General features: G+C 41.2%; 1 protein-coding gene across 1 annotated transcript in view; it reads left to right on the forward strand.

Annotated features, from left to right (window-relative positions):
• Positions 1-21,943, forward strand: part of elp2 (elongator acetyltransferase complex subunit 2) — a 146,531-nt gene that overhangs the window by 102,306 nt on the left and 22,282 nt on the right. Inside the window, exons 17-18 of the mRNA XM_080208010.1 lie at positions 10,426-10,498; positions 15,079-15,271. Of these exons, the coding sequence (XP_080064136.1) occupies positions 10,426-10,498; positions 15,079-15,271 (266 nt within the window). The remainder of the gene's footprint in view (positions 1-10,425; positions 10,499-15,078; positions 15,272-21,943) is intronic.

Here is a 21,943-nt window from a genome sequence, read left to right on the forward strand (position 1 = left end):
AATATTGGGAAAGTTAAAATACCCTACTATTGCCATCCTATTTTTCTTGGAGCTATCTGTAATCTCCTTACACATTTGCTCTTCAATTTCCTACCAACTATTTGGTGGTCTATAGTAGAACCCTATCAAAGTGATTTCCCCCCTTCTTATTTTTCTGTTAAACCCGTGTAGACTGAGTGGGCAAACCCTCTCGGTACTGCTGTAATGTTTTCTTCAACCAAAAGTGCAACTCCCCCTCCTCTCTCACCTCCTGTTCTATCTTTCCTATAGAATCTGTACCTTGGAACATTGAACTGCCAGTCCTGTCTTTCCCTTAGCCATGTTTCAGTAATTGCTATAAAATTCCAGTCCCATGCACCCATCCATGCCCTGAGTTCATCTGTCTTGCCGGTCAGGCCTCTTGCATTGAAATAAATGCAGTTTAACCTGGACTTCCCTTGCCCTCTGTCTTTCTTTTGCCTGATCTGTCTGGTACTAGGATTACTGACACCGTCTTTACTATTTAATGTGCTGTCTTTCACTTCTGAGCTGTCCTCAACCTTCTCTTCTGTCTCCCTACTGCTTTGGGTCCCATTCGCCTGCCGAACTAGTTTAGACCCTCCGAATGGCTCTAGCAAATCTCCCTGCCAGGATATTAGTCCCCGTCCAGTTCAGGTGTGTAACCTGTCCCTCTTGAACAGGTCAGCCCTTCCCCAGAAGAGATCCCAGTGATCCAAAAATCTAAATCCCTGCCCCCTGCACCAGCTCTCAAGCCACACATTCATCTGCTTAATCTTTCTATTCCTACTCTCACTAGCATGTGACACTAATAGTAGTCACAAAGTTACTTCCTTTGAGATCCTGCAGTTTAGCTTTCTGCCTTACTCTCTATATTAACATTGCAGGACCCCATCCTTTTTCCTACCTGTCTTGTTGGTACCAATATGTAATATGACTTCTGGCTGCTCACCTTTCCCCTTTCCCCTTAAGAATGTCCTGCAACCGCTCAGAGACATCCTTGACCCTGACATCAGGGAAGCAGCACACCATCCTGGAATTTCAATTGCGGCCACAGAAACGCCTGTCTGTGCCTCTAACTGGAGAGTCCCCTATTACTACTGCTTGCTTGCCTGCTTTTTGCCCAACCTTGCTCTACAGCAGAACCAGCTGTGGTGCACAGGCCTGGCTGCTGCTGGTATCTTCCCCTGACAGGCTATCTTCCTCAACAGTATCCAAAATGGTATACCTGTTTGAAAGGGGAAGAGCCATAGAAGATTCCTGCACTACCTTCCTGTCTCTCCAGGCAGTCACCCATCTATCTGACTGGACCTGTGGTGTGACAACCTCCCTGTAACTAGTACCTATCACATTTTCTGCCCCCCTGTATGCTCTGCAGTGTGTCCACTTGATGCAAGGATTGCATTGATTAATGTAAATCAATGTTTGCTTAAGAACATTTGCCTGCTTTTTAAAAAATTAATGTCAAATAGAACAGAACAGCATTGCCAACACTGAAGTCCTTTGTTTTTTTTGGAGTGTTTTGATTAATTGCTTGAGAGTCAGCTGGGAAATTTAAAATCTAAGAGTAAATGTTCTAATTGCGCTCTCCAGGCTCAGAGTCCTGCCTGCCAAGAGTGCCTCAGAAAATTTACTGAAATTAGTCTGCGATTTTCTGTCCAACAAAACATTGAACATCTCTTCCCTAGGTAATCACCTCGATTTTGATTGGCAGTAAATAATTTCACTGTAATGCAGTATTTTCATCTTAAACGACAGTTACTTTAAGTTTAAGAAATTTAGTTAGCATGTTTCTTCTGCCTTTCTACTCCATGGATTCTTCTGCGTTGGAGATGGGGGCAACTTTTTTTTAAAAAAAGGGGTATTATAACTAAATTAAGATTTAGCTTCAAAGTTTTATTTTGCTAATTTGCTAACAAAGATATCAAGAAGGATTGGCCAGTCTTTTATGGATCAAGCCAAAAAGGAGCTTTGCCAAAGAGTTATTCTTGAGTGTCCCCAAAAGAATTATCTTAGGCAACTAAATGCATCTGACATGCATGTTTTGAATTGTTTGAGTGATTTGGAGTACATATAAGTATAGGAATAATTCCCAAATTAATGTGTACATGAATATATTATAAGTTACTCATTTTAAAGTATTGTTTCAACTGGAGGTTTTTTGACATTTCCTTGTTGTCTGCTGTATCGTTGTAATTAGATGCAATCACTACTCCTTCAGCATTTTCTCATCTTTATTCTTGATTGCTTGACCTAGATTTTGCTGCACCAATAATGGCAAGCTATCAATGTTCACTATTATTATAATCAATAATTCTTGATCTTTTTCATCCGTGGACCACGTAAGTGGGACAAAAGACCCCATGGATCACCTGCCAGTCCTACCTCTCCTGCTTTCACTTATCATGCAAAGAAAAATAAGATATAAGAATAAGATAAGACACCAACGAAGTGAAATCTGATTGCAAGCTAGAGAGCTTGAGTCTCACCTTAGGCTCCACATTCATCCAGTTCCACTTTGTTTTTTGCCCCACAAGTGTAGAAAATCTGATCTCCCAGTTGTATGTTATAACAGTGAAGTAAATCCTATAAATTTACATGCTGGAGCCCACCTGGTTATATTAATTTCAACTTTATAGCAACATAAGTTATAGCCACAAATACAAGTTCAGACAGCAGTTTTCTGTAAAAGTTCATTTTAAACAAGTCACCGAACAATGTGGAGTTTCATATTCGATGCAAAAAATTATAAATTTGACAAATTCTCAAACCAGCCCCTGGGCTGCCTTGTCCTTTTGCATATTGTTTAGTATGTATTTTGAATACACCTGTGCAGTTAATTTACCTAGCCCACAGTGGTACCACGTTAACAATATATTTTTTTTAAAACTTGCATTTATATTGTTGTTTTATCACATTCAGAAGCAGCCCCAAAAGACAACTTTCATATATGCTACTTATTATGTGTACTTACTGTTGTATATAATTCTGTACTGTGGCTGAAAATTTTATTCAGGGCACAATTCATCCAAAAAATGATTAAGTGTCATCTCCGGCAGTCGATGCAGTCTCAATCACAATCCACCCACTTTTCGTCATTTTTTTGGAGTTGGATGTGATTTGCGGTAGTGTTGAAAGAGACAGGGCCTAAACATCTCAGCCCCCAATCCTTCACCACAGATATTCCCTACATCCCATTCTGTGCAAGCGCAGATTGACCTAACACCCCAGCTCCATGAGTGCCAGTATCCGTCCCACTGCCCCAGCCCCCACTCCACCCCGCCAAGTGTATGACACTCGCTGCATGTTTGCCAAAGTCTCCATCCCCTTCTGCACCTCCTTCAGGACCTGCCCTTTGATAGTGCCAACCTGGCACTCCCTGACAGTTCTAAGCTGAGGGCAGTGCCAGGACATTGTCCAGTCATGACCGTGACCACCCAGGGGCCCCTAAGTCCCCCAGCATGATCGTGACATTTATCCAGAGAAAGCAACAATGGCTGCAAGAAGTTGCACATTGAGGAATTCTTAGACTTTTAATGCCTGAGTTGTGTCAGCTGCTTCTATGGTGGAAAGCTACCTCCCGACATTGCTGCTCAGGCATGAGAGGTTGAAGAACACCCGCAATGGATAGAAAGCCATCAGACAGAGCACCTGATCTTTCTAAGAAGCAATTCAAAGCTTATGAAATCCTGATGTAAAAATACGCAGTCAAACTGAACACCTGCTCTTTCTGGGAAGCATTTCAAATTTTAGAAACAACTTTCAAAGAACTGAAGTCAGACTGAACACTCGCTCAAAAAAGGAAACGCTTCAGAGTTAATGGACTGTGGATGTGCTTGTGTAAACAAACAGAGATAACACCTCCTTCAAAATAATCTGGGGCTGTCAATCAAAATCCCCTAAAAGTTAATGGGGCATGAAGTAATTGTATCAGCAAACTGAGCTAATCCCTTTTTGATGTATCCTGGACCTGTCAATCATAAAGCTTTTGTGAGGTAATGCACCATCTGTTGATTGTCTGAACAAATCCCTCCTTTGAAACAGACTATGGCTGTCAACCAGAGGACTTGAAGAGCTCTTGGCCATCTGTTGTTTTTCAAACCAGGCTGAGGAAATCCCTCCTTTGAAACAGACTATGAATCAGAATGATTTTAAATGTTCATCTGAGCAAAGGACTTCAAAATGATTCAAAGCAACAGAGGGAAGAATCTTCAGAAAGCTGCTTGAAATATAATGCTAAGAAAAATTTCAAAGATTTTCCAGGCAAAATAGAGAATACTAGCCATGCAACCCCCACTCTGGATGAGATCACCAAGGTGAAACCCCCCTGCCCCCCACTTCCAACAACATCATCTTTGAAGAACTCCACCCCCCTTGCACTCTGGCAGTGGATAGATACCATGGGCACCCTGGAGGTAAGTCCAAAGTGGTACTGACCTTCTTGCTCCACCCTGGGGTCAATGGTGCCTGGTTCCCACTCTTAAGGACCAGGAGTGATTTGCTCCCAGGTGACTTCCAGTTGTGGGAGCATACTAGGAGGCTGCAAAATTCAACCTTAATCTCACCAATGAGATTAAAATGAATTCATACGAGTTGAGGTCAGTTCTGGCCAAGATCCTGATCATGTCAGCTATAGCAAAAGACTTGCGAGCAATTTAGCACCCTATTCAGCAGCCCAATGGATTTCCGTCTGAGACTAATGGGCTCAGAGAATGTTCCTCTGGATTTCTTTATATTACTTTGCCTTTGGTACTCAAAAACTATAGGGAGCCTTATACAAAGTATATGTGTTTATTTACAGTTATAAAATAAGCCACAAGTGAAGTAAAGAAGATAAAATGTAAAGCTTATACTTACTGCATTGTCAGTTAAATAGAAATGTAACATGTTAATACTTACAAGGTTTCCAGGTGCTCAATTTCAAATAGCCTTAATTGACATGTGAGTGACTTAGTCTCACTCAGGAAGACTCTAACATCTACAATTTAACTCAAGTGTATATACAATAAAAGCATCCTTTTTTTTGTGCCTACATTCTTGTGCCACGGGAGGTCACAATTTGCCTTATTCCTACTTATTTATCCTATTCCTTTATCTGACGTACAGCACACAGTATCAGATCTCTCTAAAGCTATCCGATTAAACAGAAATAATAAGAATGAGTTAATGCCTCCCCAGTGCCTCACAGGCAATCTAGAAACTCTTTCAATCTGCCTCATTAAGCTATGTTATTTAGATAGAAAGTCTGACTGTAAAATGGAAGCCTACAAAATCACTTAGCTTGCATAGCCTGTATCCATAGTATAGTTAAAACTTCACTGCAAATGTCTCCCATTGTAAAGTCACTGGAGTGAGTCTTGATACATTATCATGATAGTTAAACAGATCGCCTAGGTCACATTTTTGTTGATTGGAAGTACCGGGCTAAATTCAATTGACTGGTAGCTACTCCATTTTTTATTTTTAAATGTGTCAGCATATTTACAGACCGAGTTACGCAACTTTTATTTATACAACATCTTTTCCCAAAGCACTTCACTGGTTGAGATTGAACCTGCATAGATGTAGGATTGAATTATCATAGGTGGTAGAATTCCAGAGTATGAGATTGGATTTTCTGTGATTGATGATAGACAGTAGGCAAGAATCTTAACAGTGGAGGTGCAAATAGGATGCAAGTTTAGAAGAGTTTGCCAAGGCAGGTGGAGTGAGACTGTGGTAGCATTATTAGAAGAGTGCTGAAGGTTGATTTGATTTGATTTATTATTGTTACGTGTATTAACATACGGCAAAAAATATTCTTGCGCGCTGTACAAACAAAACATACCATTCATAGAGAAGGAAACGAGAGTGCAGAATGTAGTATTACAATCATAGCTAGGGTATAGAGAAAAATCACCTTAATGCAAGGTAAGTCCATTCAAAAGTCTGTCAGTTGGTACGTGACCTCAGACTTTTGTATCTTTTTCCAGATGGAAGAATGTGGAAAAGAGAATGTCCGGGTGCGTGGGGTCCTTAATTATGCTGGCTGCTTTGCTGAGGCAGTGGGAAGTGTAGACAGAGTCAATGGACGGGAGGCTGGTTTGTGTGATGGATTGGGCTACATTCATGACCTTTTGTAGTTCCTTGCAGTCTTGGGCAGAGCAGGAGGCATGCCAAGCTGTGATACTACCAGAAAGAATGCTTTCTATGGTGTATCTGTAAAAGTTGGTGAGAGTCGTAGCTGACATGCCAAATTTCCTTAGTCTTCTGACAAATTAGAGGCGTTGATGGGGTTTCTTAACTATAGTATCGGTATGGGGGGACCAGGACAGCTGTTGGTGATCTGGACACCTAAAAACTTGAAGCTCTCGACCCTTTCTACTTCGTTCCCATTGATGTAGACAGGGGCATGTTCTCCTTTACGCTTCCTGAGGTCAGCGACAACCTCCTTCATTTTGTTGACATTGAGGGGATCTCATTCCTGTACTCTGTTTCATCATTGTTTGAGATCCGACCCACTATGGTGGTGTCGTCAGCAGACCTGAAAATTGAGTTGGAGGGGAATTTGGCCACACAGTAAGGAGTATAGTAGAGAGCTGAGAACACAGCCTTGTGGGACACCAGTATTGAGAATGTTCATGGAGGAGGTGTTTTTGCCTATCCTTACTGATTGTGATCTGTGAGTTAGGAAGTTCAGGATCCAGTCACAGAGGGAGTTGCCGAGGACCAGGCTACAGAGTTTGGAGATGAGTTTTGTGGGAATAACAGTGTTGAGGGCTGAGCTATAGTCACCAAATAGGAGTCTGACATAGGTATCCTTGTTATCTAGGAGTTCCAGGGTTGAGTGCCAGGCCAGGGAGATGGCATCTGCTGTGGACCTATTGCGGCGGTAGGCAAACTGTAGTGGATCCAGGTAGTCCGGGAGGCTGGAATTGATTTCGTACCATGATTAACCTTTCAAAGCACTTCATAATATAAAATATAAAATATTGAATATAAAAGTAGGGAGGTCTTGCTGCAGCTGTATAGGGCATTGGTGAGGCCGCAGCTGGAGTACTGTGTGCAGTTTTGGGCGCCGCACCTGCGCAAGGATATTTTGGCCTTGGAGGGAGTGCAGAGGAGGTTTACTAGGCTGATACCGGAGTTGAGGGGGTTGAGCTATGAGGAGAGGCTGAATAAACTAGGCTTGTACTCGTTAGAGTTTAGAAGAATGAGGGGAGATCTCATTGAGACGTATAAGATGATGAATGGGATGGATAGGATAGAGGTGGAAAGACTCTTCCCGCTCAAAAAAGACAGTAGGACTAGGGGGCACAGCCTCAAGATAAAGGGGGGGCGGTTCAGAACGGAGTTGAGGAGGAACTTCTTCACTCAAAGGGTGGTGAATCTCTGGAATTCTCTGCCCGTTGAAGTGGTGGAGGCTGCCTCGCTAAATATTTTTAAGAAGCGGGTTGATGGGTTTTTGATAAGAGAGGGGATTAAGGGTTATGGGGAGAGGGCGGGAAAGTGGAACTGAGCCACGACAGATCAGCCATGATCTTATTGAATGGCGGGGCAGGCTCGAAGGGCCAGATGGCCTACTCCTGCTCCTATTTCTTATGTTCTTATGTTCTTATGTTCTTATAATGGATGTCAGAGCCACCAGCTGATACTCATTAATGTTGTTGAACCAGTTTTGATTGGTGAGGACTATATAATTGGTGAGTTGATCGTGCAGGATGCAATATGGGAGTTCGTATATAACTGAGCAAGTTAAAGGTGGTTATTGGGTGAAATTCTCCCATACCAGTGGGTTCAGTGACAGGCAGGGTAGGGATAGAATTTGGCAGGAGGCTCATGGTGGATCAAGAAATCCACCAGAGGCCATTGTGAAAGGGATTTCTTTCCTGATAATGGAATGTAAGTGAAAACATTGGTAGTAGAGAAGATTCTAGAATTCATTATCTAAGATTTTATAGCAAAGCACTTGGAAAACAGTGGCAGGAATGGACAGAGTCAACTTGGATTTATTAAAGGGAAATCATGCTTGACAAATCTACTGGAATTCTTGAGTATGTAATTAGCAGAGTTGATGAGGGGAGCCAGTGGATGTGGTTTATTTGGACTTTCAGAAGGCTTTCGACAAAGTCCCACACAGAAGATTATTGTGAAAAATTAAAACACATGGGATTGGGGTAATGTGTTTAGGTGGATAGAAAACTGGCTGGTAGATAGGAAACAAAGTAAAAATAAGTGTGTCTTTTTCCAGTTGGAGGGAAGTGACTAGTGGGGTACTGCAGGGACCCCAACTATTCACTACATATATTAAACTATATATATTATTTAGATGAGAGAAATAAATGTAATATAGTCAAATTTACAGGTGACACAAAGCTGAGTGGGAGAGTGAACTGTCCAGAGGATGCAGAGATCCTTCAGTGTGATTTGGACAAATTAAGTGGACAAGTGATTGACAGGTGCAGTGTGATTGCATAAATATGAGGTTATCCAATTTGGGAGCAAAATCAGGAGAGTAGATTATTATCTAAATGGCCATAAATTAGGAGACAGGAGTATGCAACGAGACTTGGGTGTCCTTGTACTCCAGTCACTGAGGGTAAGCAAGCAGATGCAGCAGGCAGTAAAAATGGCAAATGGTATGTTGTCCTTCGTAGCAACAGGATTCGAGTACAGAAGAAGAGATGTCTTAATGCAATTGTGCAGGACCTTGATGAGGCCACCTGGAATATTGTGTGCACTTTGGCCTCCTTATCTGAGTAAGGATGTTCTTGCCCTAGGAGGAGTGCAGTGAAGGTTTACAAGACTGATTCCTGAGATGACAGGACTAATGTATGAGGAGAGATTGAGTTGGTTAGAATTGTATTCACTGGAGTTCAGAAGATGTTCCCACTAGTGGGCAGGTCTAGAACAGGGGGTCGCAATCTGAAGACATAGGATGAACAGTTTAGGACAGAGAAGAGGAGAAATTTCTTCACTAAGAGAGTGTTCAGCCTATGGAATTCCCTACTATAAGAAGTAGTTGAGGCCAAAACAGTTAGATATAGCATTTGAGGCGAAGGGGATCAAAGGATATAGGGGGGAAGGCGGGATCAGGCCATGATAATAATGAATGGCAGAGCAGGCTCGAAGGGCCAAATAGCCTCCTCCTACTCAGAGTTTCGGTATCTATCTTTGGATTGTGGGAGGATGCAGCTGGATGCTGCAGACACTGGGAGAATACTACTCAGAGCCTGATCTTTTCCCCTGAGCGTTGCACTCAACCTGAGCTCCCAGGTGGTCTGCGTGCTAGGTACATGCTTTCGGAGATCAGTCGGGTTTCACACCGTTTCACGCTGTTGTGGATGGATTTTCCAAAGGTGGGGGCGGGTAGGGCAGGCAGAATGGTTTCGGTGTACATGTCTGATAGTTGTATGTTAATTTATTATAAATACGTTCCTGATGTTGAATGTTGGGAAACGCATTCTGTTAGTGATGGGGAGGAGACAACTGTGTTAATATTGCATGCCGACATAAAACGAGACTTTACACTTGCGATATGTTTTGCTTCCATTGCTAAATGCACCCAACATGTCCGGAAGCAGAAAATCCCAGCCTGAGTATAGCTTAGTTTTGTATTACTGTCTAAGCTGATGCTTTCTGTCAGGTTTTTTTTGTTCTCTTCGGGGCTTTTCTCTCCATTGCTTAGCTTTCAACTCTTTTTCTTTTAGCAAATTACAGTTTTACCTTTGGATACATGACTTCACAATCCAGTAATCTCAATTTCCTACTTGATTTTCACCACGTGCATCCATTTGATTATTACATTAATAATTTCATTTAAAATTCTACTTTGAGAAATATTTGACTTCTTGTACCTCACCAGCAAAATAAGTTTATTTTGATACCACTAGGAGATGGGAGAAAGAGATAATTTGCCAGACCCCTTAATATAATTGCTACACAAGACTCCTTGCTAATAAGTGTCTCTGTGTACGTGAATCTTAATCAGTTGGTTGAGGTACTGGGAAGGTCTTGGCACCTGTGAAATTATGCCTCTGCTTTCAGGGATAAGATCAGGAAATCAAAATTTGTTTTTCACAGCTCCCGAACAAAGGTTGTATTTAAACATGATAGACTGTAATGGACATGGATGTAAAAAATATATGCTTTAATCTGCAGCTAAACAAAGCCCCAAGCTATTTTATTATCTAGCAATTCTCCAGTTACATCTGTGCATTGGTGCAACATGTCACCAAGTATAAAAATGTTAGAATATGTTGCTTGTATTTTACTGTGAATGTTAGTAGCACTAGTATTGTACTTAATGCATAATTTTGTTTCTTTCTAACAAAGGGAGAGAAAAATATCTACACCTCTATCTTTTTTTGAGCACTTAGCCACAGATGAGCTTAGGTTTTACATTTCCTCCTTTAAGCTTGCCTCAACTTTCTTATTTCTCTCCGACAGATATGGACATGGTTATGAAGTATTCTGTGTTGCTTGTAACAGCTCATCGACTGTGGTGGCTTCAGCATGCAAGGTATTGTGTGAAACTTTAGGGAAGGAAATAAATACTTTTTTTTCAAATTCTACATTATTTAGTAAACAGCCTACTTTTAATGCTCTAAGTTGATTTTGATTTATGTTTTTTTTTAGTGTGCATAGAAGTGTTCCTTTGGTTTCATTGGTAACTGTTAGTGTTCCAAATAATTTTCAGTCCTACCTTTTATATATTAAAATAGCTGAGTTAATTGCAACATTCAGTTTTGAATAATTGGCAAACCCTATGCCAACATCCCTCATGAATTTTCCATGATAAAACTATCCATATTTAGTTGCATACCTGTTATGCCTGTTAGTTACATCTTGAGAGGCTTTAACTATCATCTTGTATCATTGGTTTCAACAGAATCAATTCCTACAGTAAATTAGGGAATTATCTTAGTATGCCCTTGCAGATTCTGACCATCGTGTGGTTCTACATCATTATGTTTCCTCTAACTAAAATGTATTAGTGTGACCCTGAATTGTTCTGTGATTTCCAATGGCTAGAGTTTGCTATAGCAGGGCATATAACAACTGTCTGCCATTAGTTAACCTCTCATATGCATGTTTAGGTTCTTTTTGCATAACAAGTTAATGAAAATGCCTTCTTGGACTTGAAGAATTGTAGAAAAAACGGTGAAGGGACTGAGAAGGAGCTGTAAATTAGAGTGAGTGAAATCAATGTGAAGAGAGATGGAAAAAAAAGGGACAGAGGAAAAGGACTTCTTTTTAAATTACATTTTAAAAATCTCCCAACGATAATTAATACCTGACGAAATGAGACTGAAATATTAGAGAGGTCTATTGGCATTAATTAGTAATTATCACTGTGCCAAAATGCATTTGAAATGATTTGACATAACTTTGTAGTGAGCTTGGTTGTACCTACCATATAAATAAAGCAACCGTATGACATTGAATGCATTTCAGTGATAAGGCAGTGACTGAAATGTCACCTGTGCAAAACTAATGGTGGAGTGATGCAGCATGAACAGTAGCTTTTGGGTAAAAGCAAAATACTGCTGATGCTGGAACCTGAAGCAAAAACAGAAGGGTCATCTAGATTCAACGTTGGCTCCAATCTCTCTCCACAGATGCTGCCAGACCTGCTGAGATTTTCCAGCATTTTCTGCAGTAACTTTTGGGTATTGGCACTTAACCACACATTACCTCCTTGCCCATTCATGCACAAATAACAGTGCGTGCTATTAGACTCTCAATCATCTCAGTTCCAGGACATCACTGCAGGAGTTCCACAGGCTAGGGTTCTAGATCCAACCATCTTCAGCTGCTTTGTGAAGTGGGTGGTCCAACTCTTTTTGAGATACTTAGCATCAGCCAATTTGATTCATTATATGTGATATCAAGTAGACTGAGCACACTGGATACAGCAAAGACATTGGACCCTGACAATATCCAGCCATAATGCTTAACTGTTGTGCTTCAGAACTAGCAGCAGCCCTAATCAATCAGCTACAGCACTAACAACTACTTGACAAAGTGGAAAATAGCCCAGCTTTGTGATTTGATTTGATTTATTTAGTCACATATAGTAACATACAGTGAAAAGTATTGTTTCTTGCGCCATACAGACAAAACATACCCATTCATAGAGAAGGAAATGAGATAGCAGAATGTAGTGTTACAATCATAGCTAGTGTGTAGAGAAAGATCAACTTAGTGCAAGGGAAGTCCTTTCAGTAGTCTGAAAGCAGCAGGGAAGAAACGGTTCTTGAGCTGGTTGGTTTGTGACCTTAGACTTTTGTATAGAGGATAGAAGAGAGATAGTCCAGGATGTATGGGATTTTTAATTATGCTGGCTGCTTTGCCAAGGCAGTGGGAAGTGTAGACAGAGTCAGTGGATGGGTGGCTGGTTTGCATGATGGATTGGGCTACATTCATGACCTCTTGTAGTTCCTTGCGGTCTTGGGCAGAGTAGGAGCCATACCAAGCTGTGATACAACCAGAAAGAATACTTTCTATGGTGCATCTGTAAAAGGTGGTGTGAGTCGTAGCCAACATGCTAAATTTTCTGAGTCTTCTGAGAGAACAGAGACGCTGGTGAGCTTTCTTAACATTTTCTTAAAAATGCACCTTATTGATTGTCATCTCCATTACATGTACGTGTGAAACATGCGTTCTGAAACTTTGGCTTCTGAGAACTCCCCTTCAAGGTTATAAAAAAAAATCTGTATTCCTCCTGTAACGAAAGTTTATTTTTGCATATAAAAAAAGTTATATAATTAAACAAGTATTTGTTTCACTTAATTTGAATCGAAGATTGATTGCATAATCTGCAGTGCAGTACTGAGGGAGTGCTGCGTTGAGATTGGAAACTTAAGATAGCAGGTGACTGACAAGTTTTTGTGTTCTGTTAACAGCGTGAAGAGTGCCTTAAAAAACTACCTTAATGTGCATTGTTGGACATACTATTATAGAATTAAGAGGTGTTCCACATTAGAGATAATCAGTGCACTGGATTTCAATATGCTGTCCTGAAGGCCTCATTAAATCAATGTAGCAGACAATTTGTGAACCAATTTTGAGAGAATGTTTCAACAAGTCCTTCTGAGTGTGAAAGAATCCCATAACGTTTATGGTAGTTGGAGTTCTATTTTTGAATGAACAAATTACCTGAATCAAACACATCTGTTTAGTCGCCTTATTCATAGATAATTTAAAACCCAATCTAACATTAATTCCACTCTTTAATCAATAAATCTGCATTCAATGCTGTTCTAATTTTCAACCACTGTCTAGTTGGGGATAAATGGTTATGGGTTATGACCTGAATCAGGCTCTAAATCCCAGCAGTACAGACACCCACCAGAGTCAGTGCATGTAAAGAAGAATCTCTCCTTGATTGACTTGGATATTACTTCTTTACTGGCTGCTGCATCTTACTGAACGGATTGAAGGAATCTACTATCCCTCTGACGATATTGGTGATAATGTCAATGTATTCCCTGTCCCTCTTGATGCATCTCTCTCATCATCAAATGCCCCAACCCACCCACCCCCCCCAAGCCATACCCACACCTCCCCGCCCGCCCGCTTATACCTGAAACACAAAAGGCATCCCCATCTGACTCTGTTTTTAATTGTTGGCTTTGCATCACCCACCCAACACCAAATAAACCGACCAACCTGATTGGATTGGTCATATCTAACTCAGAAGTGGGAGTTAGATAAAGATTATTGGTTAGGAGCATGACAGATTGAGATGAAGAATGAAATGGAGTTGCTATTGCTAATCATTGATAATGAAGGAAGATGTTGTTCACAATGCTCATAAGTGGCATTTATTTACCAATAACAAATGATCTGTCACCAATGATCAGTTTGGATTCTGTCAGGACCACTTGATTCCTGATCTCTTGACAGCTGAGGTCTAAACATGAGCAAAAGAGCTGAATTCCAGAGATAAGGTGAGAGTGATTGTGTAGCACTTGAATGTGACATCAAGGCACCCTTGTAAAATGAAGTGGGATCATAACAGGGGAGTGGTGGGACAAGTGGAGGAAGGTATTGGGGCAAGGGAATACTCTTCTGTGGGTGGACTCATAACTCATACAAAGGAAGGTGGTTGTGGTTATGAGAGACCAGCCATCTCTCACGGTTGCCGGAATTAATCAAGATAGTACCCTAAGCAGATGTATGACCTTTCCACCATTTAAGGTTAGAGGTGGGGATGTCTGCTAATGATTTCCAGTGGTCAGTTTCATTCACAACTCCTAGGATAATGAGGCAGTCCATCCTTGTGTGCATCAAGACTTGGAAAAGATCCAGGTTTAGGCTGATACGTAACAAGTAACATTCTCACAATAATCCCACTCAGGCCCTATCCCCATAACAAATCTATCCTTCTGCACTGTAGGGATTCTATAATTCCATGAGTAACTTAGGTCCTGACTCCTCAAAGCTTTTTCACCATCTACAAGACACAGTTGAGTGTGATGGAATACTTTTCAATCAGCTGGAGGGGTCCAGCTCCATCAATACTCAAAAAATGCAATACATTCCAGGACAAAACAGCAAATTTCATTGGCTCGCCAACCAGCTTAAAAATTATTGTCCTCTACCACTGGCGCACTGTGGCTGCAGTGTTTCCCATCTATGAGATTCTCAGTAACTTACCTGGTCAAAGTTGAAGTTGACAACAAATTCGAAACCCCCCCCAATCTCTGCCACCGTGAAGGATTAGGGCAGCAAATGTATGAGATCACCACCAACAGCAAGTTGCCCTCCACACTACGAATATTCTGATTTGGGACTAAATCACTGTTAGTTCACTGCTGCTGGATTAAATTATGAACTTCTCTTCCTAATGGCACTGTGGATGTATCGATATCACATAGACTGCTGTAGTTCCAGAAGGCAGCTCGTCATCACCTTCCAGAGGAAAACTAAGAATTGGCAAAAAAATGCTGCCCTTGTCAGAATTTTCCACATCTTGTGAAAGTATAAAAATAATTGCTTAAAATATATTTGGGACTCCTTCCCTTATTAAGACCCTTGTTATAGAGTAGAGGATCATCTTCCACTGCCTTCCATGACACTTTTTTTTTGTTGTAGGCCTCCAAAGTGGAGCATGCAGCAATTATTTTATGGAGTACCACCAAATGGAAGCAGATCCTCACATTACCATTCCACAACCTGACCGTCACTCAGTTGGCATTTTCGCCAGATGACCAATTCTTGTTGGCAGTTTCACGAGATCGAACCTGGTCTCTTTGGAAACAACATGAATCAGCAGACTCTATTTCAGGTAAGAACACAATAAGAACATAAGAACATAAGAAATAGGAGCAGGAGTAGGCCATCTAGCCCTTCGAGCCTGCCCCGCCATTCAATAAGATCATGGCTGATCTGTTGTGGCTCAGTTCCACTTTCCCGCCCTCTCCCCATAACCCTTAATCCCCTCTCTTATCAAGAACCCATCAACCCGCTTCTTAAAAATATTTAGCGAGGCAGCCTCCACCACTTCAACGGGCAGAGAATTCCAGAGATTCACCACCCTTTGAGTGAAGAAGTTCCTCCTCAACTCCGTTCTAAACCGCCTCCCCTTTATCTTGAGGCTGTGCCCCCTAGTCCTACTGTCTTTTTTGAGCGGGAAGAGTCTCTCCACCTCTATCCTATCCATCCCATTCATCATCTTATACGTCTCAATGAGATCTCCCCTCATTCTTCTAAACTCTAACGAGTACAAGCCTAGTTTATTCAGCCTCTCCTCATAGCTCAATCCCCTCAACTCCGGTATCAGCCTAGTAAACCTCCTCTGCACTCCCTCCAGGGCCAAAATATCCTTGCGCAGGTGCGGCGCCCAAAACTACAAACAGTACTCCAGCTGCGGCCTCACCAATGCCCTATACAGCTGCAGCAAGACCTCCCTACTTTTATATTCAATCCCCCTCGCTATGAAGGCCAGCATCCCATTCGCCTTCCTGACCACCTGCTGCACCTGCAAGCTGGGTTTTTGCGACTCATGCACAAGGACCCCGAGGTCCCTCTGCACCGTCGCCTGCTGCAGTTTTTCGCCACGTAAGTAATAGTCCTTCCTACCATTCTTCCTACCAAAGTGGACCACCTCACACTTGCCAACATTAAACTCCATTTGCCATTTCCCGGCCCATTCGCCCAGCCTATCTAGATCCTTCTGCAGACTCTCCACACCCTCCGCACAATTTGCCGTTCCCCCAATCTTGGTGTCATCAGCAAATTTCGACACCCTGCACTCGGTTCCCTCCTCCAGATCATCTATATAAATGGTAAATAGCTGAGGCCCCAGCACCGACCCCTGGGGCACCCCACTAGTCACCAACCGCCAATCCGAATAGCACCCATTGACCCCCACTCTCTGCCTCCTATTTGACAACCAATCCTCTATCCACGCTAACACCCTACCCCCAACTCCATGTCCCCTGACCTTCTGCAATAACCTCTTGTGAGGTACCTTGTCAAACGCCTTCTGAAAATAAGGACACTAATTTAAAGGGACTGCATGCTGCACTTAAGGCCACTAAACCTTTAATAATTTGATGTCCAGACTGGACCAAATAGTTTTTGAGCAAATTATTTTACTTCCAATAATTTGCTGTATTAAATTGACCTGTAATCTCTCATGTTCCAAGAAATACCAGTTCGGAATAAAGGATTCCACATGGTTCCGTGCTGTTATGCAATTTTCTGAAGTCTTTCCACAGTGATTCACGTTTTTAGTTTACAATATATAACTAAAGTTACTGATACTATGTTAAACGTGTAAGCACTCGTTAACAATTTTTGTTTCTTTAAATAAGACCTTTGGTGAAAATTAAAGCATCCTTTTAATTACATTCTGAGAGTTTCACAACATTTTTTGTTGACATTTTTCTGTGTAGTTGGACTTAGATTTCTATCACTATGATAGATTATTAGACTATGCGCTACCTGTTTAGAACTAAGGACAATAAGTATTATATTCAAAAAATGTTTGCATGAAATGTTACCTCGATATTTTCAATGTACTTTTGGTTTTGATATTATTAGCAATTTGTGACACACCATTGCTGTAAGTAGTGTCAAGACCAGGCAAGAAGTAGCAAGATTTAGTACTCAACAAATGAATGACATTGTAATTTTGGTATTTTAACCTCTCTAAAGTATATTTCCATGGACTGTTTTAAGGTGCTATTTTCTATTGTGATTAAATATATTTGTAGGTGGATGTATCTTAACCTTGGAGTGATTGAGTGAATTTAAATAACTCAGCTGCAAACTTTTGTCCATTAAAACTGAAGAAAGTTATTTTAACTTTCCGGGCAAAATAAACAAACGCTAGATGTTTCACTCACATGATTCATCAACACTATCACGCGTACAAAAACTAGATAGAATTGAAGGTAAGAAAAATGGAATTTAACTTGATCTGTGTTTTATTGCGGGCCTGATGTTTCTCGGTTGAATTGGTGAAAGTGAATGGCTAGAAGTGAAGATCTTGAAAAACAAGATTTCTCCATGGCTGTGAAAGCTCTTGTCATCGATCTGCCTGAGTTTGAGAACTCCAGTGAACTTAGGTGAAACAGATTAGAGGATAGAGTCCTTGTTCCTCTTTCAAGGTGTTACAGATATATGCTTAGCTGACTGCAGTGTCAGGTGGCTGTTTGCAAGACTGTCCCTTTCTGAGGGAAGTCAGTTTTGAAGTCTCAGATGTTTCTTTGCAAAGCAAGTTGAATACTCTGCTGTGTCTTTAGCAGGGAACCAAGGCCTCTGCTGTATCATGTGACCTTAATCAGTGGTTGAATCACTAGTCCCAAATAAAGGATTGTGATAATTTAATGAATATGTCAATGAATAGACTAAAATTCCTATAGTGCTCAAGTAGGCTATTCAGCCCTTCGAGACTGCACCGACGACAATCTCATCCAGGCCTTGTCCCCGTAATCCCACATATTTACTCTGCTAATCTTCCTAACATTAAGGATCAATTTACCATGACCAAGACACCTAACCTGCACATCTTTGGACTGGGAGGAAACCAGAGCACCTGGAGAAAGCTTCTGGGAGAATGTGCAAACTCCACAGAGATGGTCACCCAAGGATAGGATTGAATCGGGCCCCTGGTTTTGTGAAGCAGCAATGCTAACCACTGTACCACTCCATAAAATCCCTACAGTGCAGAAGGAGGCCATTTGACCCATCAAGCCTGTACCAACAACAATTCCACCCAGGCCCTATCCCCATAGCACCACATGTTTATCCTTCCAGTTCTCCTGACACTAAGGGGCAATTTAATATGGCCAGTCAACCTAACCTGCACATCTTAGGGGTGTGGGAGGAAACTGGAGCATTTGGAGGAAACCCACACAGACACAGGGAGAATGTGCAAACTCCATACAGTCACCCATGGCCAGAATTGAACCCCAGTGTCTGGAGCTGTGAGGCAGCAGAACTAACACTCTGCCATTGTGCTGCTTTATGTTCTTCTCCAATCTGTAGTTTTACTCATCTGAAACATTTTTTGCTTGAAAAGGCAAAATCCATATTTTTTGCATTTGAGGTGTTTTTGAGGTTTTATTTATCTCCTGACCTGACAAATATTGAGCAGAATTTTCCTATCTCGCCCACCATGGGAATTCAGCAGGTGGGGCGTGGACTAGGCAAAGGTCTGTTGACCTCGGGCAGGATTTTCCAGCCTTGAGATGAGCTTAGCTACAAAATCCCACCCATTGAGTCAATATCAGAAAGAGGGTCCTCTGGAGACAAAATAATTCAATCCAGAAGTAAAATCTGGTAGCTCTCAGAAGCCATCTTGAATTTTAGTCTTTCAAGGTGTAATTTTTAAAAAAAGGGGAGGAATTTTCATGTCCTGTCTGTGGTGGGCAGCAGTGAATCTAGCAGCAAGCAAAAATTTGGAAATCCATTGGTATAAAAACAATTTGCAGTTAAAATTTATTTATTAGCCATAAGTAAAACTTCTATTAACACTGCAATGAAGTTACTATGAAAATCCTCTAGTCGTCACACTCTGGCACCTGTTCGGGTCAATGCATCTAACCATCTCCAGGATTGGCTAACCTTGTGCCTGGTGGACTAATGCAATCGGCATTCACCAAATCTCATGAATGTTTATTAAAAATGTTGCTGAAATCTCCTCATGCATTCAAACCCTGCGTCATGTCAGCGGGAAATTACTTTGGTCTCAAACTTGTTTGAAAATATGTGGCATGCAGAAGTTGGACCTCAATTTGCTCTTGACTTTGAGGAGAGTGTAATATACATAGCTTGCTGCGCCATTCTTGTTGCGGGGGAAAACCTTGCTGCTGATCCTCCTGCAATCTCCACTTTTATTATTTATAATAGGGATGTGGACTTTATTGACCAGGCCAACACTTACCACCCATCCCTAATCCCCCTTGATAAGGTGGTGGTGAGTTGACTTCTTGAACCGCTGCAACCCCTTTGGTGTAAGTACACTACCCTGGACCGCAGCAATTCAAGAAGGTAATTCACCACCACCTTCTTGATGATAATCAGGAATGGCAAAAAAAATGCTGGTTTGGCCAATAAAGCCCACACCCCTTGAATAAATTTTAAAGAACACCTCTCTACCACTCCCATCACACTCTCACCCCTAGCCTGGATTTCTTGCTGATCCTTGGCCTCTGGTGGGTGTGTTGCTGGTAATTACTATCTCTCATCCAGTGGCAGAGACTGCAGTGAAGAATTCCAAGCCTCTGTTTGGCCATCAGTTTTTGGCAGTCAGGCTCCCCACCTCTGAGGTCCCAGCAAAGGCCTTAATACAGCGGGCCTTTCCCAAAAAAGACAGTGCAGGCTTTTGCCAGCCTCCAGCTGGCAGGCAAAATTCCCATTGCCTGGATAGATTCTGCCCCATGTGTCTCTCCTTCATACCTGTGCTAACGGACAAACCAAGCTTTGTCAAAGGATCACCTGGACTCAAAACATCAGCTTTTTTCTGTCCTTACAAATGCTGCCAGACTTTTAAAATTTATTCAAGGGATGTGGACTTTATTGACCAAACCAGCATTTTCCCTTCTTGCGACCGGATATAACCCTGAGATATGTCATGACAACTTACATATTGCAAAACTCTTGAATACATCATAGTCAAAATGAACAAACCTTTTCTTGCACAATTTTAATTCTTAGTCTTCCTAATAATTGTTTTAATCAACTGAAACTTTTCTATACTTGTGTGATTGTTCTCTTGTCTTTAGAGCTGCCGACCACTTGGCAACTGGCTACATATCAACTTGAGTTACTTACTGCTGCAGACCAAGTTGCATAATTCCATTCCATCCCTGCAAGAGATAAATGCTAGCAATCACTATCACTAAAAGAAAGATAAATGTCCAGAAAGCACACAGCAGTACCAAGTACAAAGTGCACTTGAGGAATAGGTGATGATAGGTTTACTGCTGGACTGCTCTGTAAACCTTACTGTCAACATAGCAAAAGAAATATAGAGTCAACCATGAAAAACACTGTCTGACACCACCATTTGCAATACCCCAACCAGCCTTATTTATGTGCTTGGTATGATAGTAAATTTATTTGCTACTCAATGAATTAAAAGCAAAAAGTGCTGACAGCTATCATCCATTTTCTACTTTAACTGGCTAAGCCATTCAGGGGAGTTCTTCTCTCCACATATGTAACACGATAGGCAAAAATGTTGGTATTATTCACCTGGAGATGGTGTTACAACTGGGTAGGAACGGACAATCTGGCTTCTCTTTATTTAGTCTCCTCGGTTGGCCACAAAGGTTTTTAATTTATCTTACCTGCAGATGCCTGTTCCAATCCAAATATATTTCCTTTCTTGCAATTAGCCAATCAAACGTGTTTTCTTGTGTCAAAGAAGGAACAAGTTTATTAGTTACTAAACCTGAGAGAAAAAAAATGAAAACACGATAACACACACACTGATGTCAGAAGTAAGAAAAGTTAGAGTCCAAATACAAGTCGAAAGAATATACGATTAAATTCTTTGCTTGTCCAACATAGAGGCCATTTAAAACCCTGCAGTTGAATTCAAGTCCAAGTAACTGCTCTTCACTGGAGACAATTTCCTTCCTTTTAAATCCGTGATCCACTTCCCAGAAATTAATGGGTTTCTCCTGAGGTTCTTACTATTGTGAAGGGGCTTTTCTTAACTTGAGAGGCAGAGCAATTTCTTCCCTTTTTTTCCAGATGACTTATTTCTGTGTCTGGCTTAGCAAGAACAGTTCTTAAAAACCTCCTGTTTGGATATTCCCAAAAAAGAATTTGCAATGTGTCTTGTCATCATTTTTGTAGAAGTAATTGCATTTTTGATCTTTCATCTCAGAGACCTTTGACCCAAACCAACAGGAAATGGGGTTATTTTGTCCTCCACAGATGAATTGGAATATCAGTTGGGTGTACCTGGCGGTTAGCAGTTGTCTGTACTGTTGATTAAAATTCAGCACTGTGCATTTTTAATCTCTTTACTTGGAGAATTGGGTTTTGAAGCTTGTATGTTTCCTTTGAAATGCCTCTCGCTTCACACTTCCTTTCAAGGGTATTCTTGTTTGCTATATAAGCCTTTACCTTGGAAGGTGGCCTTGTATTTTAAATCAGCTTTTTGTGTCATTTTCTAAAGTCCAGAATTTCCAGTTGAAAATTTTTTTTGAATAATTTTTCAAAAAGAGGCATTTTTGTGCCAGTGGAACAGTGTCTTTGCATTGGCATTTCAGTCCAAATCTTCTTGTGATCTTGTTAGCCATCCAAATCTCTGTCTGTATTTGTTTGTGAATTAAAAGGGGAGTTGTGATTTTTCTCCACACAAAATGTGTTTCTTCACTGGAATATAAAATTAGGATTTAAGACTTTCGAAGGTGACATTGATCCAGACTTGCATATAACTAAATGGTTCACGCATTATGATGTTTGTGTGCATCAGTGTAGTTTTGTGAATGGA

Source organism: Carcharhinus amblyrhynchos, chromosome 2, assembly GCF_965287045.1.
Source record: "Carcharhinus amblyrhynchos chromosome 2, sCarAmb.v2.hapA, whole genome shotgun sequence".
Taxonomy (NCBI): domain Eukaryota; kingdom Metazoa; phylum Chordata; class Chondrichthyes; order Carcharhiniformes; family Carcharhinidae; genus Carcharhinus; species Carcharhinus amblyrhynchos.